Below are 21,073 nucleotides of genomic sequence, written 5' to 3' on the forward strand. Positions count from 1 at the left end.
AATAATAATAATAATCAAAGGGAAACAAAAACAAAGACCAAAAACCCAAAATTCCTCTCTTAGAGTCAAGAACCTAAAATACAACAATTGATAATACTCGGCAAAAAACTTGTATAAAGGTTAATGAAGTATTCTATAGAAAGAAAGGTCTAAAGATACTTTGCTCTTATAAAAAAGAAGGTATTTAAAAAGCTATTTACAGGCTACATTCTATGAAAAAATATGCTTTAGGAAACAGATCTATAAATGAAAACCTGGGATTGCCTGAGAAACAAATTTAACTCTTTAAGTGTTTAAATGCAGACAAGCAAGTTTAATGTAAAATAATGCACTCTACACTAAACACTAAGAGAGTTAAAAGACGACAAGTATCCAGTTAAACTGTCAATAAGCTTGGCTTTCGTCTTATCAGACATCTGTGTGTGCCCACAGCCGTCATTCCTCCAGACAAGTGTATCTCATAGGAAGTGCTTTGATATGACTGTCAGAAGCCTTATGTACATCGCTGACATGGGTTTGCACCTCACGGCCTGCCTTGGGGTCAAGGCGAGCTCAAACCATGGAGCCATCATGTCTTAGTGGGTTTGCAAGCATTAATAAACAACAACCCACAAACCCTCAAAGTGTTGATACAGATGTTACATTTTCTTAGCACTTTGCCTCTGGAACTGTTTCCTCACACACCCACACACCCGCCAGCTGCTTTCCCCAGAGCAGGAAGATGGGATGGGGTTGAGTCATGGAGCCAGAAGAAAGTGCCGTTTGCTGACATTCTTAGTTATCCCAAGAAAACAGCTTAGCTCAATGATGTGCCTCCTTTGTTTACATGATCCAGGGGTTTACTCAAGGCTACTGTAAATTGAAAGAAAGAAACCCTGGTTGATTGGTGGGGGGCTGTCATTTGTTTCATCTCATATTAATTGATTGCATTAAAAAACCAGTGTCGCTGTGAAAGTAACGTGCGAACTGTTGGATGGGGTTCAGAATTCACGTCAAAATAGCAAGTGTCCAAGGGATGACCCAAGGAAATTATTGAGCAGCAGGGCTTTTTTGCTCTCAGGTGGGTTCCATTGCCATTCTAAGAGAACGAGGGAGCCACCTCTTTTTCTAGAACATAGCACTGGTGAGGAGATACTTGACTAAAGGTGCTATTGTATATCCACTTAAGAGTAAGCAAGTTGAACTCAAAGGGACTTACTTCAGAGTTGACACGCACAGGCTTGCAATGTAAGGAGGACATATTGTGTTACACTTGCCATTTCTACTTGGTCAAGTCCTGCACCGCCACACCAGTAGCCATTGAAATGGGGAGATAAGGAGACTATTTCACTTGCTGTGGGCAGCATCTGTCTTTGGGATTCAGAAGGAGCCATGACATCTGTTCCTCCCGCATGGTGCTCAATTTCAAGAATGAGCACCTCGAGACGGGGGCCTAGACACACAGAAGTGGCAACTTTGTCACAAGTGGCAACTTTGTCACAAGGTTGTCACAGAGAGTCAGCCCTGAACATGGAATTCTCTGCTCTGGTAAACAACGGCCATAATTTCCAAACAGAAACCCTGACCTAGCAATATCTTGAAAGAAACAAAACTGCAACCCCTCTGTTTCTACGATCATGTAAACAAGCCTTAGCAAGAACAGCGGTGAGTGAAAAAAAATCTCCAGACACAACCGTTCTTTTCAGGTCTTATTGCTAAGGAGCCAATTCCATCATTTTGTAACAATCTCCCATCTGTACACATTGGTTTTTGTTATTATTGGGGTGTTTTGCTTTGTCTTACAAGGCTACTCCTATCACACATTGCCTTGTGGTGGTGAAAGCAGAGACAATAAGGACAGACAGTATGCTAAGAGGTGCTAAAAAAAATAAAACTTACAGATAAGAAAATGGTGGGAGGGATGGAAAACTATCAATGAGAAGGATTGTAATCCAGCACCAACTGAAATTAATGGAATAACTATCACTGATTTTCAAAGAACTGCATTAACCCATTTTGCGTCTACACACCCTAATCATTAACCCAATTGGATCAGGTCTGTGATCCGGATTGTTCCGGCAGTCACCTAGCATTGCACATAAAATAAATTAATTCATCCATTTTTGTCCTATACCCGGTTATAGGGAAAGTTCTTAGTAGTGCTGAAGTGCAATTTTAGTTCTTCCGTTGACCAAAACATACTTATCATGAGCCAGGTAAAGAAAACTAAGTATTCCATTATGCATATTATGTCTTGCATGTATTATATCACACACAGTAATGGCAAAAATCTCTTCCCCCTCTCTGTAAGTTAATTTGAGCAAAGGTGGAATTTACCAAAACTCTAATCTCCTGCCACTTAACCAGATACCTCTCTAAAATTGGTGCAGCTGGATAAATGAAACATAACTGAAATTAATGTGCATACTGTTAAAAACAACCACTTTTTCTTCACTTATAAACAAGTTAAAGGGATACTTTCCTAAAACTGGAATGATCCTCAGTTTCTTGGAGTATTAACTTTTTGCGAACTAGTCACTCTCAGCAATTTGAGAAAGGACATCTATATTAAAAAATATTTATAGCAGTATTCTGTACATGTTTAACTGCTGAAAGTTAAAAAGAATTTATTAAAGTGGTGGCAAAAAGTTAACTGGTATTGTCCCTCGGGTGTTGCACAATACGACTGAAGGTCCTTCAAGAGTTGAAGAAGAGTTAGTGTCAGCTCAGGACATTCTGAACTTTGATAAGAGTCCCAGCTGGGGCTAAGTTTTAGAGGAGAAGTTTTCCGTTCCGATGAATTTTCAAAATCTTCCCAAGCCTTTGCTTAGCTGTGGCCATGCCTTTTTTTGTACGTTTCCCTGCAAGTGTGAGAAAAGGGGACACATTAAACCACAAAACCTCTGTCTACGAAGAAAGTTTTATGACGGAGAAAGATGAAGCAAATGCAAACGAAGATTGGTTTGGAAAGGATTTGGCTGCATCCCTACATTCTAGAAGCAAATCAAACATTTAGGAAAATGGCGGCCTGACTAAGGCCATCTAGTTGACTTATGGTGAGTTTAAATTTTGGGGTGTTTTTTGTTGTTTTTTAAATAGATTTTGCTGAAATCTGCAAAAGAACACAAAAATTGATATCAAATATCTTTTCATCAAGGCTAAAAAACTAATCTGAACAGAAAAAGGAAAAAGCAACCCACAAGTTGCAACCCACAAACTGAAGGTCAAGTTAGACATTATGCTGCTTGCCTTTCTCTTTCCCCTTTCTCTTTCTCTCCTTTGGCTCTTGTTTTCCTGCACAGGGGAAGGGGATTGCTGCTGGGATGGCAACATACAACATACAACAAACTGGCAGAGACACATGCTCGACTGGCATGTTCTCTCCCTCCTGGTCGATCGTTTGGGAGCTTCAAAAGCTTTCTTCTGCCCGAACATCACAACGACTGATGCCAAAAGGCATTAGCATGCTTAGGGATCCGCAGAGTATTCACAGTTTGCTGCTCCTGGTCTAAGGGCAAACATATCAAACATTTACCGCACCGCAGAAGACAAACAATTATAATAATGATAATGATAATTTATTATTTATACCCTGCCCATCTGGCTGGGTTTCCCCAGCCACTCTGGGCTGCTCCCAACAAAATATTAAAAAATGCGATAAAACTTTAAAAACATTAAAAACTTCCTTAAACAGGGCTGCCTTCAGATGTCTTCTAAAAGTCAGCTAGTTGTTTATTTCCTTGATGTCTGAAGGGAGGGCGTTCCACAGTGCGGGCGCCACTACCAAGAAGGCCCTCTGCCTGGTTCCCTGTAACCTCGCTTCTTGTAATGAGGGAACTGCCAGAAGGCCCTTGGCACTGGACCTCAGTGTCTGGGCTGAATGATGGGGGTGGAGACGCTCCTTCAGGTATACTGGTATGCTAGCTTCTTAAAAGTTGAAAACTACCATTCCTAAAGTAGCAGGCATTCCATGTGTATACAACCAGTGTGTTTTCCTTGATACACACTGGTTGTGTGGTTTCCTGTGGTTTCTGTAGGGAACTGAGGCATACCAGCACAACTTACCAAATGCTACATGAACTGGTTTGAAAACAATACAAGACCACATATTATGACAAAGCAAAGCATGTATTAAGGAAATGATGCTGCCGGCTCATGAAAATATCTGCCACTTCTAATATAAACTGATGAAAACTACCTTTGGCGGCAGCATTATTCTGTGACGACGACGAGGGCCTCCGTTGCGTGAGGAAAACTCCTGGTGCCATTGGTTGAGAACCTCGGTTGACCTGGGCCACCCCAAACGTGCTTGCACCAGCTGTATACTCGTGGTCTGCTAAACTACTGCTGTGGGACTCCAGCTTGGGTTCAGGAGAGCCGCTTTCCTGAGGGATTTTATTTGTGTTGTTGGGCGACAGTTTCTTTTTGGTGTTCTTTTTCTTCTTGCCCTTCTGCTCCTCCTTTCAAAAATGATATGATGGCCATTAGTTTCAAAAAGGTAGCTGTTATTGCTAGCACTGGTACATTACAGGCACCACACTCCATAAATAGCCATCACAGCCCTACAAGCTCCAGAGGGTAGGCCCCAAACCAAAGGATTCAAATTACAAGGAAGGAAATACGGACTAAATATCAGGAAGAACTTTCTGATGGTAAGAGCTGTTTGAGAGTGGAACGGACTCCCTTGGAAGGTGGTGGACTCTCTCCTTCATTGGAGGTTTTTAAACAGAAATGGGATGGCCATCTGTCACAAATGCTTTAGTTGCAAATCCTGCATTGCAGGGGGTTGGACTACACGACATTTGGGGTTCCTTCCAAATCTACAACTATATGATTCTATGATGAAAAACTGGGAACCAGATTCAACTAACCCATTGTGGCACAAAGACTCTGGCTACTGCAACAAGGCTTCTTCTGCCCCTTCTCATTCCATGCACTCCCTCAAATCCACTCTGGAGGGCTGGGAGAATTTCCCCAGAACAGCATGTTGGAAAAGGAGAGGGCAGAATTTCTAGGTGTGCTATTCAATTAAGTTTTACTCAGTGCTGACCCATAGAAATTAATGGCCATGAATTCCAATCAGTCTACTCCGATGTCCATGGGATTTATTTATTTTTGAAACCTCTTTGGTCAGCTCACCTGCTGGGATAATTTAGCAGCTGCCGCCGCCAGTCCTGTTTCAATAGAGGCAACTCTTGTACCTTCTCGGACAGGTCTGTCTTGCCGAGGTACCGACGGGCCAACCCTTGCTAAATGCAGAAGCAAAAAACAAAGGTTACAAACACAGCAATGTGAAGTTGTATATATACACTAGCATACCAAATACAGAATTAAGCATGCTTTATGTCGAACACATAAAGTACAAATGCTGAATTGAGGTGACCTCACTCAGATCCAGAAACCTGTGCAAAAGATTTCCTCAAAAATTACATGTCTGATTATAGGAATCCAGTCAAAATTTCAGTGCTGCTGAGGAATCCTTTCTTTGTTTGCTGTGACCCAAGGTATGGTAAGGGCAGCATATTTAAGCAGCACCTTGCCAGGAATGTGGTAGTCAGGATCAGCCATATACATCCATCCTTGAAATACTGCAGCAACTCTGACCATTTTTAGGTTTATTGTCAGCAAAAGAGATGAGTGAATGGCATAACTTACTTTGGGGCTTCCTAGAAATCTCTGTATGTACAGTAAATGATGAATTAAAAGGATTTTAGCGTATTTTTCCTGTATATGTTTGATTTAAAGTATTATAAATATTACCTGTTGGGCTATATGGTGCATCATCAGAACTTTTCCTTTTCTTTGATCGAGACTTGAATACTGGATTATCTTCATCTGATTCAAGGGAGGGATAAACTAAAAGAGAAAACAAATACCATAAGAGATTCTGGTATGGCACTATTCAACAGTGTAAGCATGCCATATATGTAAAAAATAAAATAAAATGGGAGGAGCCAATAGCCTTTGAGTGGGTGAATCAAACCTGGAATAATTCAGTTCTAAACATGAAGGATAAAAATATTAGCTTTGCATCATGGTCTATTCTAGTGTTTGAGTTACAGGAGCAAGACTCCTTTGTCAGCATCTCTGAATTAGGAATATATTGAAGGTGGCCCTTAGCTTCCACATCAGAGATCTACGGATAAAGGGCAGTATACAAATTATTATCATTATTAAGCAATTCCTACAGATCTACTGTGCACATCAATAATTTTTCCAAGCATTTGTTTTCCAGAGTTCTGAAGTAATTCTGTATGCAGAAGGCTGCAACTTAAGCACAACTTACCTTGTGCTTGTGGCAAACAGTTTAACAAAAAATTAAAAGGGGGCAGGCATCTGGGGGAGGGGGGAGACGCTTTGGCAATCCCACCTGCCACTGACCCAAATGTGTTTCATGTGCAATTTTGGCTTTAGGTGTGATTCATGGAACGTAAACCCCGTATAAGTTGCAGGCTTACTGTATCTTGAACCCGTCTACAGCCATTAGCAGTTCTTTGTTCTGTGCATCTTGTATGCTTAAGGAAGGATTCTGGCAGCCGTTTATAAAGTCCTAGCCTCGTTAAAAAGTACCCAAAGAATGGGCAGGGTGGAGGCAGTTGCTCACACACATTGAATGCACTGTAAGCTGCAGTCATGTGGTAGTAGCAGTAGCTACACATGTGGTTATTGGAGACACAGCTACTCTACCTCCAATTATTCTATGGAAACATCTGAGATTTGCCACACCCTCCATCTCTTTTGCTTTCGGAGAACCCGCAACTTCTAGCCTAATGGCAGCTACATTGTTTGCATTACGCCCACTTAAACTGAGAAACCTATCTCAAATGTGGACTTAAATTTCATTTCTTTTTGCTATGGCGAGATATGATTTTAAAGCAATTGCATCAATTTAGCCACCGACTGAAAATGTGCTGGCCAGATGTAGGACAAATGGAGCCTTAGTGAACCAAACCATATTACAACAAAGCAAGCCTATTAAATGGTAGCATAAATATGTAATTAGCTCTCCCCACCCCACCAAATCGGTCTTCTCCTTTCAGAATGACATCTTTAGATCATGTCTATACATTATACTTTTGCAATCATTTAAAAGTAATTTAACTAGAGTGATATGCCTACAGGTACCGTCATCGTAATGTGTGCTTATGTTTTGTCAAAGAAATACAGCTTCTTCAATTCAGAAGAGAGTCTAGCTTTCATTGAGCTACAACAGGATTTCAATCTGTTTGCTGTTAGCCTCTCAAATGCCGAAAGCGGAGGGAAATTATGTGCTTTCCAAAGGGGTGAAAGACATCTTACGTATGGCTTAATATTTTTGGAAGCTGAATTATTAGGCTATCTATCGGTCTTAGGGCGACACTTCACTAAGCATGTTCTAGCAGTGCAGTCCCACTGGGGGAAACAAAGCTATGTTGATTGTGTAAATGGCTGGTAAATTGCAATGTTAGCGCCATTAATGAGTTTGCTTGCTCACCGAAAAGGTTGGTGCACAGCTCTGCATGTCTGCCTAGGGCTTCTTCCTCCTCCCTTTTTCAAACAGCCACCTCCCCATGTTGCATCACAAACTGCTTTTTAAACATGAATAAATTGCAGTAGCATATGAAGCAGCATGGAGTGGAAGCAGAGGAAGTTAATGGTGGGGGAGAAACCTGGCACTTAATGGATGTGCTTAAACACTCTGGGTTCCCAGCTAAGAGGAGGCTTAATTGGGAGGTGAAGGGGGCATGTCCAGGGACATCAGGATACATGCCCCCATCCTCCAACACACTTTTGCCCTTCTGCGTCCAGGCTGAATGCCTGAATAGCAAGCATAGTAGGCATGAAGAGGAAGAAGAAGAAGAGTTTGGATTTGATATCCCGCTTTATCACTACCCTAAGGAGTCTCAAAGCAGCTAACATTCTCCTATCCCTTCCTCCCCCACAACAAACACTCTGTGAGGTGAGCGGGGCTGAGAGACTTCAGAGAAGTGTGACTGGCCCAAGGTCACCCAGCAGCTGCATGTGGAGGAGCAGCGAAGCAAACCCAGTTCACCAGATTACGAGTCCACTGCTGTTAACCACTACACCACACTGGCTCTCATGACCTGAGATCTCCCTTGTAAGATTTGAAAAGAACTCCCATACCTATCTCACACAGACAAAATTACCAAATGGAATTAAGGGAGATGTTGCGAGGCAGATAAAACAAGGCTGGCTTCCAGCAATCATTCAGGCCTCTGACTCAGAATCTGTTGCCACAACAACTGGTGGCGTTACTGCTTTCATGAAGGGACCGGCCACCTTCGTGTGTTTCACTGCATGCATATATTTAAAGGGTCACACCTAGAGAGAGAGAGAGAAAAGTGATGCAGACATTCCATACCGTAATCAGAATCTTTAAAGCAGGCGTCTAAGTGATCCTGGTCTTCGTCATAATCTTCAATGTCAATGTTGTTTTTTGCACTCTTTTTCGGCAACCTTTTCCCTGCATTTTTGTTGTTGCTACTTCCAGTTTTTTTGGCGTTTGGGGCAGATGTGGAATTATTCTTTGCTTGGTTGGGGCCCCACGAAGGCTGTAGGCAAGAATCTGTAGGCAGGTTTGCCATCGACAACATCCCTTGGATCGCTTCCTGTGTGCTGGGAGATGCAGGTGGCTGACTGAGGGGGGGAAAGGAGGAGGGTGGGAGAAAGAAAGCTTTCAACTCAGAGTAAATACAAGTACAGAATAAAGAGGGGGTGCCCAATATTACATATGTGACATGCCCTTCAGTGTCATGGGGTACACTTGTCAACGACACTGTGGCCATTTGCATTGTACAGACAAGACATCACCTTATGTAAGAGAATGGGCAGACTCAAACTGCATTATGATGGAGACATAGCAGGTAGGGGAGAATATCATTTCCCTGGACATTCTAACAGAGACCTTGACATGAATATATTTAAATATAAAGGGGGTTGCCTGGTTAATTCATATTTAAAGTAGGCCAACTGAAATCAATAGACTTTACATTTTTTTATTTCAACCAGTCTACACTGGTAATCACCCAAAAGATTCAAGGTGCAATTGAGATGAAATATCTTGCGGGGATTTTTTATTTTTTAGTAAATATCTCAACACGAATGGAGGTCAGGAAATCTGTAGCTGTTGCTAAGGGACTAAGATCAGGACTGAATGCAATTGGATTAACTAAGATTTCGGAAGCAGAAAGACATAAGAACTTTGCACCCTGAAACCCAGCACATGGGAAGTCACTCAAAATGTATAATTGGCTGTATAAGTGACCTATATTTGGATGGGAATTGTAATTTGATATTGATAAAATGTGGCTGTTATTGGATTTTTTAATAATTGAAAATTAATAAAAATATTATTAAAAAACAACTTATTTTACAGTATTAGATTTTTCACATGTGTGGTTCAATTCAGAATTGCGGGTCATTGTCTCACTCGCTCTACAAAAAAAGCAGTGTGATATGTCAGCAATTGATGTTTTAGCAATATATGCTTTGATGCGTCAGCAAATTTATTTATTTTACCTAACAGAATTCATATACCGCTCTCTCCAGCAAAAGACCCCCAAGCAGCATGCAAAAGTGAATCAAAAATATTCATCAAAAATACCAACAAACATGAAAAACTCTGGGTACTTTCCAGAAAGCTTTGGTGACAGCAGCTCTGGCTTTGTCTAGTCACTGCTGCCTCCTCTAAAAAAAGCTTACAGGAGAGAAATTGTGGATAGATGTGGCTTGCTGTATCTGAGAGGAAAGGTTTTAGCTTGCAATCTCAAGCAGGAATTCTCTTTACAATTCTTGTAAGCCAAGATGCCTGCTTGAAGTGCTAGCCATAAGTGTCTACTTGCCAGTCAGTCCTGTGCAGTTGTTTTTAGTTTGTTTTTTGGTGGGTGGCCTTTAAACATTGAAAGTGGAGGAGTCAGTGGAGACCTGCCTTCCATTGTCATGGAAATGGTTTTAAAGGGGGGTGGGCAGCGAAGGCAGAGCCTAACATTCCCATCAGCCTTTTCTTGGATGTACTAAATGCAGGGGAGCTGCTGTTTTATGTTACATCTGATGTGCTGGGAGGCTAACTCAGTCCACTTTTGTACTACTTGGTATTCCAGATATAGCAAGACGAGAATACGCTCAGCAAAGCATGCCGCAACTGGTCCTGCTCACAGCTCTATCCAGAAAATGAGCAAACCTGGTTTTAGCAATTATCAACTCTGTAAGCACTTAAGACATTTGCTTGCTTTCTTAAAACCTTGAACCCGAGACACAGTGGAAATGGACCATCAAACGCTGCCTGCCAAATGGGCAAATTAGAGAGGAACTGCCTAAAGCAAAGCAAGCGATAGCAAATAAATTGTGGGATCTGATCAAAACCAGTGGCTCGGAGTGGGGGGTGGGGGTGCGCAGAGGAGAAGAAAAACAAGCCACAGACTGATTGTTTAACAAGCTTTTAAAGCAGCAAAAGGTTAAGGTAAAATTGGCCGGGTAGCAATCTTCTGAGCAAACCCCATTCATGCGAATGGAGCTTGCACAGAAGAAGATTTGCGTCCTTCCATTTAGCATCCTGTCGTTTTTGGCATTTGGCTTAGTGTTCTGTCGCCCTGCTCGTGAGCAACTTCCTTTAAAATCAATCAGGTTTGCACAGGAGATGTTGACACTGGATTGTGCCCAATGTGTTTTTCATTAGGCACATTTGCAGCTTAGTAATTCTGGATCTGCTCTAAGTGAAATACGAAACAGGAAGCAATTATTAAAGTCTGGAAAGTCACATCCCCTTTCTGTAGTTTTAGTGATTATTGCTATTTTTAAAAAAACATAATAAATAATAATACTAGTAATATGAAAGCATAATTTGAAAAAATATGAATGAGAGCTTCTTTAAATGGAGTGCATGTGTGTGGCTGGTGCCAAATGCTTTACATCATTCCCTGGCTGAATGGCAGCTTTGAACTGTGATTTAACATTACACTGAAAATATTAATGTTTTACTCCTGTTCCTATGAGTGATACCCAGAAGGGAAAATTCCACCAATTCCACTGTAGCTTGCAGCCAGCTTCATCTGGGACATTTCCCTTGATCCCTGCTCTTGGTTACAGGGCTAGTTCTTTGCTACTTTGTGGCTCTCACCTATTGAATTTCTGCCTGACTTGCACCTCTTGAAGAGGCAGATCATTTAAAAATCTGATTCAATCTGAAATTACAAAAGGTTTCTTTCTAAGAAAATGCAATTATAATGTAAATTCCAGTACATTATAAATGGTAATCAGCTATCAATCAGTAAAACAATACAGCATATCCCATTTTTCCTCTGGACAAAGCCCATTTGTTTGTCAATATTTGCTGAATCAAGGGTTATGTAGATGGAACACTAGCTTGCTTCTGCTATGGTGCCGAGACAATTTTGTTTATGACTAACAAATTAACAAATAAGCACAGTTACTTGAAACTGTCTGCCTTGATCCAAATTATTCAACAAGATTGTGTACAGATTCCCCAGTAACTTGGATGCATTACTAACAAAGATGTCTGAAAACTTTACACCGTGTTGCATCCTCACAAATGGTTAAAAGTGAATGTTGCATCACATTTCCCAACCATAAATGATACTCTGGGCAAAGCTGAATAGATACATCTGGCTGCCATGTTGATTCCCAGAATGCTCTGGACCTAGAATAGCTTCAGAATTCCATGCCCACAGTGTGGCAAGATTCAGTCTCCTGCTGCCTCATGTAGGTCAGAGTGCTCATGCTTGTTCCCACCAAGTTAGCTTGAGGGGTTCAACCAACAAATATGGGTGCTCATTAGAGGTAAATTTACCCAGGGGCTACTCAGATATGGAGCTGATTCTGGCAGTTCTCATTCAACATTGACTAGACATCCAATACAGCAAATAAAAATAACAATGCAAAGACTGTAGAGAAGATCAAAGCAGCCCTCTGTCCTGACACATTTATTCATCCAGCAGCAGCTTCACAATCAGGGAGTGACAGAGACTAAGGTCCACACAATTTAATTTTTGCTTTAAAAAGACAGAAGGAAAGTTAAGACGAAAACAGGAAATCTGGAAATTAGGTGCACACAACCAGGATCTAGCTGCGTCTATAAAAGCAAAATTGATAGGACACATTTCTGGCAAGCTACCTACAATACACAGTGAAATACCTCACCCATGATCCTTAGTGATGTGTGGAATCTGCTTTCGAAACCACAAGTCTTTGAATGCACTGGTTCAAAAATACTGAGGGCCATTTTAGATTAAGACCAGTTCCAATTAAATAAATTTAGATGTGTGTGTTTGAGGGGGAGGGGTATGCATTGACATGGTAAGTAGGCCTTGGACGGGGAAGAAGGGGACGTTCTACAAGGTGACAGGAAGTCCACTCCTGTGATGTTGGATAGCACCCTTTCCTATTATTCCTATTTAAATACCTTCCAGAGGAGTAGCTGTGTTAGCCTTCTGAAACAAAAAGGGAAGAGTTTTGTGGCACCTTAAATACTAACAAATTCATTGTGACAATAGCTTTTGTGGATACACTCAAGATAATACTTCATGCATCTGAAATGGACTGTAGTTCATGGAAGCTTATGCCATAATAAATCTGTTAGTCTTTAAGGTGCCACAAGTGGTTTTAATTTGTTACAACAGCGGCAATGGCTGTATGCAGAAATGGCTCCTGTAACAAGCTCAGATTTGGAACTGTGAACAGTCCTAGGGAAATAAATAAATGAGACTGAGTACAGCTTGAGTACAAATGTTATGGGTCTATTTCTATAACCTTTTCTCATGCTTTCATGGTTCATGTATAACCACTGCTTTCTGGTTTCATGCATACCTATTTTTAAATTTTATTTTTAAAAAACTATTCTGAAAAGTTTTTTATTAACACCAAACTTTGATTTTTACACTTACGGTGGGTGTTATTTCAAATGCTTACAGCAAGATAGAGCTGGTGGCACATGAGCAAGACCCCTAGTAAATCCCATAGGAGGCCCATTTTTGCTGCCCTTTAGAGAAATTAGTTTTCAAAACCATTTGTTGTTTTCTTCCTTGGCTTCTAAAGGCGGTTTTCTCTAGTATCTCCTTCCAAAGAACCAACAATTAGGGAAATGAGCAGAGGAATAAAAGACATTTTGTTGCATAAATTAAACTGTTCTCATTTCCCTCTTAATTGAGCCAGTTCTTTTAAAATAAACAACCTTCTTTATTGTTATCACTTAGGTGGATTTTCAGCATTTTTAATAGGAAATCTTCAAATTTTATAATTGTGTTACAAACACATTCTGCAGCTGCCTGCCTCTGGGGTTTGAGACCGGGGGGTGGGGGTGGAGAACGCAGTGAAATAGAAAAGGCTTATTGTAATAGAAAATTCTGGCCAATGTGCATCCATATATATGAAATATTAACTGCATTATTTAAAAATAGGTATCCACACTCGCTTACGCCTACCTGTTGGTGTTGTACTCTAAACCCCCAACTTCCTTGCTTGCCTGCAATAGGTCAAGAATGCCTGCTGAGCTTCCAGTCTCTTTCTTCACTTTAGAATTGCGCCCTGGCTTGGCATCTGTGTCAATATGAAGTGAGTCTTCATCTGAGGAGTCATCACTCTGTAGAAGTTGCCAAAACAGATTTTCTTTTTCAAAGGGATGCCAGGGATTATGCTAGTCAGTAGTAAGCCCTAAATTAAATGTTTATTTTCTGGTCTAATGCAAGCATATCATTGTATTTATAATCTAGGAGCATAAGAAATCACCTTCTATGAAGTTAGACTATTGCTATATTTAGCTCAGGGTTGCCCACTATGGCTGCATCCACACAGACTGCTAAGCCAAACCATGGTTGAGCATGCATGTATGGGCTCCCAGAGAGGAGACTGCAGCTGCTTTCTCCCTGGTCCATTTAGCTCAGCATGATATGGCAGCTAAACCAAGATTTGGTTTAGCGTGTCATCCAAAGCCAGTCTCATGGTTAAGTTCTTTGTAACCAAGGTTTGTTCTTGGTTAGAAGGACCAGGGAGGAGCAAAGTGAGTGCAAACTATAGTCTGGCTAAAAATGGAACACGAACACTGACTGGCAATAGCTATCTAGGTTTTCAGACAGACCTGGAGACTGAATGCATCACCTCTGCTTGAAAGAATGTGCTCTACTGCTAAACTAATCCAGGATGGATGCTAAATGAACCAGAGAGACAATGCTGATTCTTCCTATACAAAGGTTAAGGGTGATTTCTCAGAACCCCTATAGTCAAGTAATAAATACAGAGAGGCACTCAGTTCTGCTATACAAATAGTAGGTGTTGGTTTGGCAAAGGGCTGTTTCTTGTCACTATGCAAGATCAAGTCATTAATGGACATCTACAATGTTATTTATCCTGCATAAGTCCCTATTATGGAAGAGTATAACACCAGAATACCTTGTACAATACTGATTCCACCTTTGGCTTCTTAACGGGGGGGTGTTGTGCAGTTTCCTTTTTATCTGATAAAACTAGGAAGAAATTGAAAGACAGAATTTAGTTTTTCAAAATGAAAAAAGCACAGTATTATATATAGAGATAGATTTTAATTAGATCTTTTTTTAAAAAAAATATAGTTTTGCTAATAATGTTCTTCATCTTAATTCATTTCTGTGTGTGGCAGAAAGCCACACATCGATGCCATTTTTAGTACCCAAAATATAAAGAGAGAAAGGGATTAAAGAGAACCTCACATTGATTTTTCAAAACAACAGCATTGTTGACTATGCAAGCAAAGACACTCCCAGTGACCTGGTTGTCATGGACTGGCTGGACACAAAAGAATGGTGGGAGGAACCTGCTGGGAACCCCCAAGGGAAGAAGGCTCAGAGCCCGGGAAAGGCGGTGGGACAACAGTGAGTGGTCAGAGGGAGAAGAGTGGGAAGAGGAGGCACCTGAAGCTGAAGAGGCAACAGGGCTTAGTGAGCTGGGACAGTTTGTGGTAGAATCAGAGACAGAAGCTGAAGCAGGCGAGGAGGGAGGCCAAGAGGCAGAGATGAGTCGGGCTGGTGAAGAGTCACAGGTGTCTTGCCCCACTCCTATGACCAGCTGCCCCTGCCCAGCTTCTCTCAGAACCAAGAGAGGCATGAAAAGGGCAGAAGAGAGATTGGCTGCACAGAGACAGAGCCTCCAATTGCTTGGGGAAAACCCTGGAGAGGAGGAGGCATGGACAGCTGTGCGGAGGTGAGGCTATTTAGTCTCACCAACTGATTTCATAGAGTAGGTTCCACAGGGAATGAGCTGCTGTGCTCATGAGGCCAAGTCTGTGGAGATCATGTCTTTGCTAATAAAGAGTTAACTTCAGCTTTGAATGGTGTGATTTACTGACCAACACGCCCCTGTGGCGTTGGTGAAGGAGGTGGCTCCTCTGCCCTCGGTCGTATGTGAAAACCAATCGTCGCTCTGAATGGGGAGCCAGTGCTGCACCCTTTCCTCCCCAGGCCTATGACCAACATGCTCCTCTTGCTACAGTGGGATGGCACATTCATTTGCTTAATAATAACAATAATAATAAATTTTATTTATACCCTGCCCTCCCCAGCCAAGGGCGGGCTCAGGGCGGCTAACAACCAATAAAAAAAACAAGTTGAATGAATACAACTTAAAAAACAAGATTAAAATACAACATTAAAACATTAAAATGCAGCCTCGTCACAGGAAGAGAAAGGAAAAAGAAAGAGGGGGAGGGAATCAAGCACTTGCACAAAAGCAGCAGCAAACTTACAGGGCAAATCTCGTTTGGTGGTGTTTTTCTTTCTTCTAATTGGAAATTCGTCAATTTTCAACTCTCCATCATCTGAGACATATTCATATTCATCTTTCACAGGTTTTGCTTTATCTTCTTTGAAATTTTGCAATGATCCAAATATACCAGGATTCATCTGAGTTTTCACTCCCTTTGAGCTAGTTTAACAAGAGAGATGAAATTGGAAAGGATAACATTCTGACATGTTATGTATCAAAAATACCATCAAAATATCACTTTTTCTGTGTATAGGAAATGTCAAGCACATAAGTTCAAAACTGACGCCATTTAGTCTAATAATAATAATAATAATAATAATAATAATAATAATAATAATATATGAAGAGGTCAACGCATACCACAAACCTCCAATGATCAGAACTCATAGAACAGGCACCCCCAACCTTCAGCCCTCCAGATGTTTTCGACTACAATTCCCATCATCCCTGACCACTGGTCCTGTTAGCTAGGGATCATGGGAGTTGTAGGCCAAAACATCTGGAGGGCCACAGGTTGGGGATGCCTGTCATAGAACATACCTCACAAAACAGGCCTAGCACTTACCTTCTAATTACAGTGGTACCTCTGGTTACAAACTTAATTTGTTCCAGAGGTCCGTTCTTAACCTGAAACTGTTCTTTTAATGGGGCTGTCACATTCACATATGAGTTTCAGCATTCATCAAGACATATATTCCAAAGTCTAAAACTTCAGATTGACAACAGTTAACAGTAACAGCTGACATCCCTGGCCTTTTTTTCTTTTCTTTTTTGCGTTTGGGGGCAGTGGGGGTCCTACATTCACTTGCTTGCCTGTCACAAATATTCAGATTCTTAACACTGTCAGCAATCACCACCTTTTTCATTTGCACTAGATATAAATTTATTGATGCATACAAAGACCCTCCATTCAATCTGGTTCAGTAAATAAAAATTCTGAAATATTATGCTCCTAGTGCATGCATAGTCAACGTGTTGGAATCATGTATGCGTGCACACGTAAGCCAGGCAATGTATTTTTCAATGTCAGTTCATGCCATCAAAGAAATAATATGTGATCATTTTTTCCTCATCTATTAGCAGTATAACTGGGGTTATTCTACACAAAGGCTTAGGAAACAATTCATCCATTCAGGACGACTGAATAAGCCACCTTGAAATGTCGGTGAGCTGCCCAATGCACTTTGAGAAAGCCTGCTCAGTGGAACATGCTGGTAACTTGTGTCCTCAGAAGAGATACCCGTCTTCATCACACTGAGCAGCCACAGGAAAACCAAGTGATAAAAAGAAGTACTGAACCGTGGACATTAATATGTGATAATAACTCCTAGTATAGACTGATATTTCTACAAAATCATAAGCCTAGCTGTTCAGTTGCTGGAAACTGACATATTTCTATTGACTTTTAAAGCCTGAAAAAGCCTTTAGATATTCTATGTTCATAACAAAAATCTGATTGACTATATACACTCATGCATAAAAGCTCTGATTTAAGTAGGCATGCATATTTTGCTTTAAATAAATGGACTATACAATTACTGTGAGCAATAAAAGCAGAAATCAGTGCAAAAAAAGAGTCATATACATGTAAAAGAGAGATGCCATTATCAAACAAGTCCCTCTATTGTCAACTTGTCAGCCAAGGTCAATTCAGACCCTGCCAACTGAACAGTAGTTAAAAGCATGGAAAACTGCTTCCTTCTTAAAAAGAGAAGTGATGCCTAATGAGAGGCAATACCTGATTTGATTCAAAGTGTTCAGATCAAAGGTAGGAAAAAAATGACTCGTTTATCTTCGTTGTCAAGGCACAACATGACATAATAGCCTTTGTGGAGGCTAAATTGAACTGTTATTCATAATACCTATAATTTTGATGAAAGCAGTTGCAGAGGGTTAAGGTTTCCTAGAATCTGGTCTACTTATGACTCCAGAAGGGTGCTTAAATAAGGACTACAGGTTTATGCTCAAAGATGATACCAAGGCAATGCAGGCATCCAGGATGTTCCCACATTCCTTATTGTATTAATGTTAGATTGATTAACACATAAGTCTGGCTTCCCTACAGGTGATTGCTAGAATAAGGTGTGGAAAGATGGAACATTCAGAAGAGAGGTAAAAATTATGTGAAGACAATTGGAAGATAGAGGTAGGGAACTAAATTAGGAGTGGGTGGCCTGCGGCCCTCAGTTGTTGCTGAAATCCAATGCCCATCGGTTCAGGAAGCATGAGGTTTGCAATCCAACACCATCTAGAAATCCATGGGTTAGCCACCTCTGGACTAGGTTATCAAGAAATAAGGGCCCGTCCACAATAACTCCTGGGTATGGATGGCCTTTGGCAGTAGCAGATGGCAGGCTATCAGCGGCTACTAACACTGATGGCTATGTACTGCCTCCATGGTCGAGGGCAGTATGCTTCTGAATACCAGTTGCTAGAAAACGCAAGAGAACAGAGGCACCAGGTTGGCCACTGTGAAAACAGGATGCTGGATGAGCTAGGCCACTGGCCTGATGAAGCAGGCTGCCCTATATTCTCACCTGACCTCTGCCCACCCATGTTGCTGCTGAATACCACGATGGAGAGGGGCAGGGCCAAAGTGGCAGCAAGGTCAGTGCAGTGCAAATGCACCAGCAGAGTCAATCCAGTGCATGTGACCATGCCAACCTTGCCACCATTTCACCCATCCCCCTCTCCATCCTGATCTGTAGCGGAGATAAGATTAGCATTGCCATTCTACTACTTGCCTTGGGAAGTCTATGTACAATGGCCCTCTAGTTTGTGGCTGGCCAGCCATGTGCACTCACCACTATGCCCAGGATTTTGACTTCAGTGTTTGCTTGTCTGGCATTTCCCGGCATGTTCTGATAGCCAAATTCTGCATGTTGTGACACATATGGCCTGCCACAGATTGGGGATCACCAACCACAGGCTTCTCAAAAGCTTTCCCTAGGGTCACCACACACTATAAAGTCATGTGAATTCAACAGCAATGAGGACACTTCCCCAATGGAATGGGAGAATTACTAAACATTTCCTGGGGGTGCTTTTCTTGCACCATCAAGCAATTGTGTAAAGAGGTTTGTGAAAAGCAGACTTGTGGTATTAATTGTGGCAGCCATTCTGTGCTCAAGTCTTGTATCTGTGTCCATGCCAGGGTTTTGTCTCTGGACTAAGAAGAGCAAATAAAACATTTCGCCCCCTTCTAAATTTTTGTTTTTCTTCAGCTATGCTTCAGGAAGTACACATGGCTTCCCCCTTCTGGCACGTGTGCTTGAGCATAAGTCCAAATGACAATAGCACATATTGCAAGTAAAAGTCTTTAGATGAGGTTGGAGTGCTTGGAAGATTTCTTATGGCCCGTATCTGTTTTATTAGTCAGTTTTCATTGCCAAAATAGCACCTACCCCAGCAGTTTCTTGTTGGAGAAAGAAAACATGAATTTATTGTCCTTGTTTCCTGATAACGGTGTCTTCTCCAGTTTGTGCTCTTCTTCCATTTTCAGTAATGAATCAGGTTTGCTATTCTGAAAAGGACAGGAACAGTCTTATTTTAACCGTGAGAGGTTTGCTTTATTCTATTTTGGGGGCTTATAATGTGCTTTGAGCAGACCCAGAAAAACCTATACGAGCATAACATGCACCCACAGGTCAAGGTCACAAGACCCCTCCCAATCGTATAATCTGCTACAATGTGAAAACATGTTTGCAGGATCATCTGGAAGAAATGCTGTGCCTAATGCAAATAGCAAAACAGAGCAGTGACACAGCAGTGAAGGTGCTGCTGCAGCCACCAATCTTAGCTCCTGCAAAATCACCATGAATTTTTGGAAAGGAAGAACAGCAGTTCTCTTGAGCCCTAGAAACTGGTTTAGTGGCAGTCCAATGCACAGTTAAACGCTGAGGTTAGTGCTAGGCTACAGGACTAAGTAAGAAGGTATTTCAGGGGGTGGCAAGAAAGTAACATTTGCCTTATATTTTTATTCCGGCGAAAGCCTGAGGGCACAGGGCTAATGGGTTGACAACTAGACCTTAGGCCTTCCACAGTGAACTGAGTTACCATGCTAACATCACATTCAGTGCCACTGAAGCTACATTGGTAAAAAAAAATCATTTTCTACATTGCTACACCTGAAACCTCTACATCACTGATCAGACACAGTCTGAAATGGAATTACATGCATTTAAGTTCATTGTATCCTAACTGTACCAGGGTATCTCTACTAAAAATACATTGTGATATCCTTTCTTGGACCATTCAGTTATTATATGGCTAAGCTTAAATTGAAAGATTCCCCCCCCCAAAAAAAAATACATTTGCCTGCTGCAAGCAATTCTTCAGAGATTTACAAGCTCCAAATAGTGATGGAAATGGAGGAACTGAGATAGAGGAAGACTTGACCTCATTCTATAACTGGCCCCCCAGACTGGTGGGTTTTTGTTTGTTTTTGCGGACATATCTATTCTGTTTTATTAGTTCTGTGATGTTTCCTCAATGCTATCACACTATTGCTGTCAGAAGGGACACTCATGCACTGTAGCACGAGAAAAGTGGTGCGCACACTCACAAAGCAAAACAAAGCACCACAACTCAGAATATTTGTGGTATAAAAAGTTACAGGGTTTCAGCAGAAAGTTAGGGGACATGCACTAATTGGAAATGAAGCTGGAGGTCCATCCTGAAACTGTTGCAGACACAAGCAATATTGAAAGTGGGATCATGTATAACTACTCTGATACCTTCAAAAATAACAATGAATGCCCTGTAAAAAGGACATATGGAGGGGCCTGTGATCACATATCTAAATCTGACCTGATGGCATCATTCCTGATTGGCGAGCATCATTTTCAACAACAAAAATACCCTACTTAATTTGCTTTTTAAATAAAAAGATGTGGAAGAACCTGCCCCTTTACATAAACCTTCAACAAAAAAAGAGAGCAAGGAACGTTTTCATAGACTATTTCTGCTTTGTGCCAAAACTTGTGCAAACTTTCAGCACAACCCTATTTCTTACTTCCCAAGATTACATCGAAACATTTGTAGAAGCACAAGGTAAGGAAACTCATACCTTATATTTCCATTTTGCTTCCGTTTTGGTCTTATTTTGTTCTCGGATTTCAAACTTTTCGACCTCATTTTGCTTCTCGGCGGGTTCTTTCTCAGGGGTACTCAAAGTATTCTTGGCAGCCTGACACAAATAAGCAAACAGAACCAACAAACAAATCAGGAGATGATCCCAATACAAAGATATCAAAACATGTTGTTTCTTGTTAATAACCACACGCCAATTTGGCCAGTGTGAATTTTTAGAGAACTAACACTTAAGATCTGCCTGGAATTAATTTAT

General features: G+C 41.2%; 1 protein-coding gene across 2 annotated transcripts in view; it reads right to left on the reverse strand.

Annotated features, from left to right (window-relative positions):
* Positions 1-2,026: 2,026 nt before the first annotated feature.
* Positions 2,027-21,073, reverse strand: part of PHF2 (PHD finger protein 2) — a 121,199-nt gene continuing 102,152 nt past the window's right edge. For both annotated transcript variants that reach the window (XM_080996728.1, XM_080996729.1), the window contains exons 13-22: positions 20,795-20,914; positions 19,131-19,249; positions 15,707-15,885; positions 14,380-14,453; positions 13,416-13,573; positions 8,342-8,616; positions 5,740-5,835; positions 5,119-5,228; positions 4,178-4,439; positions 2,027-2,840 (exon numbers count right to left, since the gene is read on the reverse strand). In XM_080996728.1, the coding sequence (XP_080852854.1) occupies positions 2,752-2,840; positions 4,178-4,439; positions 5,119-5,228; positions 5,740-5,835; positions 8,342-8,616; positions 13,416-13,573; positions 14,380-14,453; positions 15,707-15,885; positions 19,131-19,249; positions 20,795-20,914 (1,482 nt within the window). In that variant the 3' untranslated portion in view covers positions 2,027-2,751. The remainder of the gene's footprint in view (positions 2,841-4,177; positions 4,440-5,118; positions 5,229-5,739; positions 5,836-8,341; positions 8,617-13,415; positions 13,574-14,379; positions 14,454-15,706; positions 15,886-19,130; positions 19,250-20,794; positions 20,915-21,073) is intronic.

Source organism: Podarcis pityusensis, assembly GCF_964106645.2.
Source record: "Podarcis pityusensis genome assembly, chromosome: 2".
Classification (NCBI taxonomy): Eukaryota; Metazoa; Chordata; class Lepidosauria; order Squamata; family Lacertidae; genus Podarcis; species Podarcis pityusensis.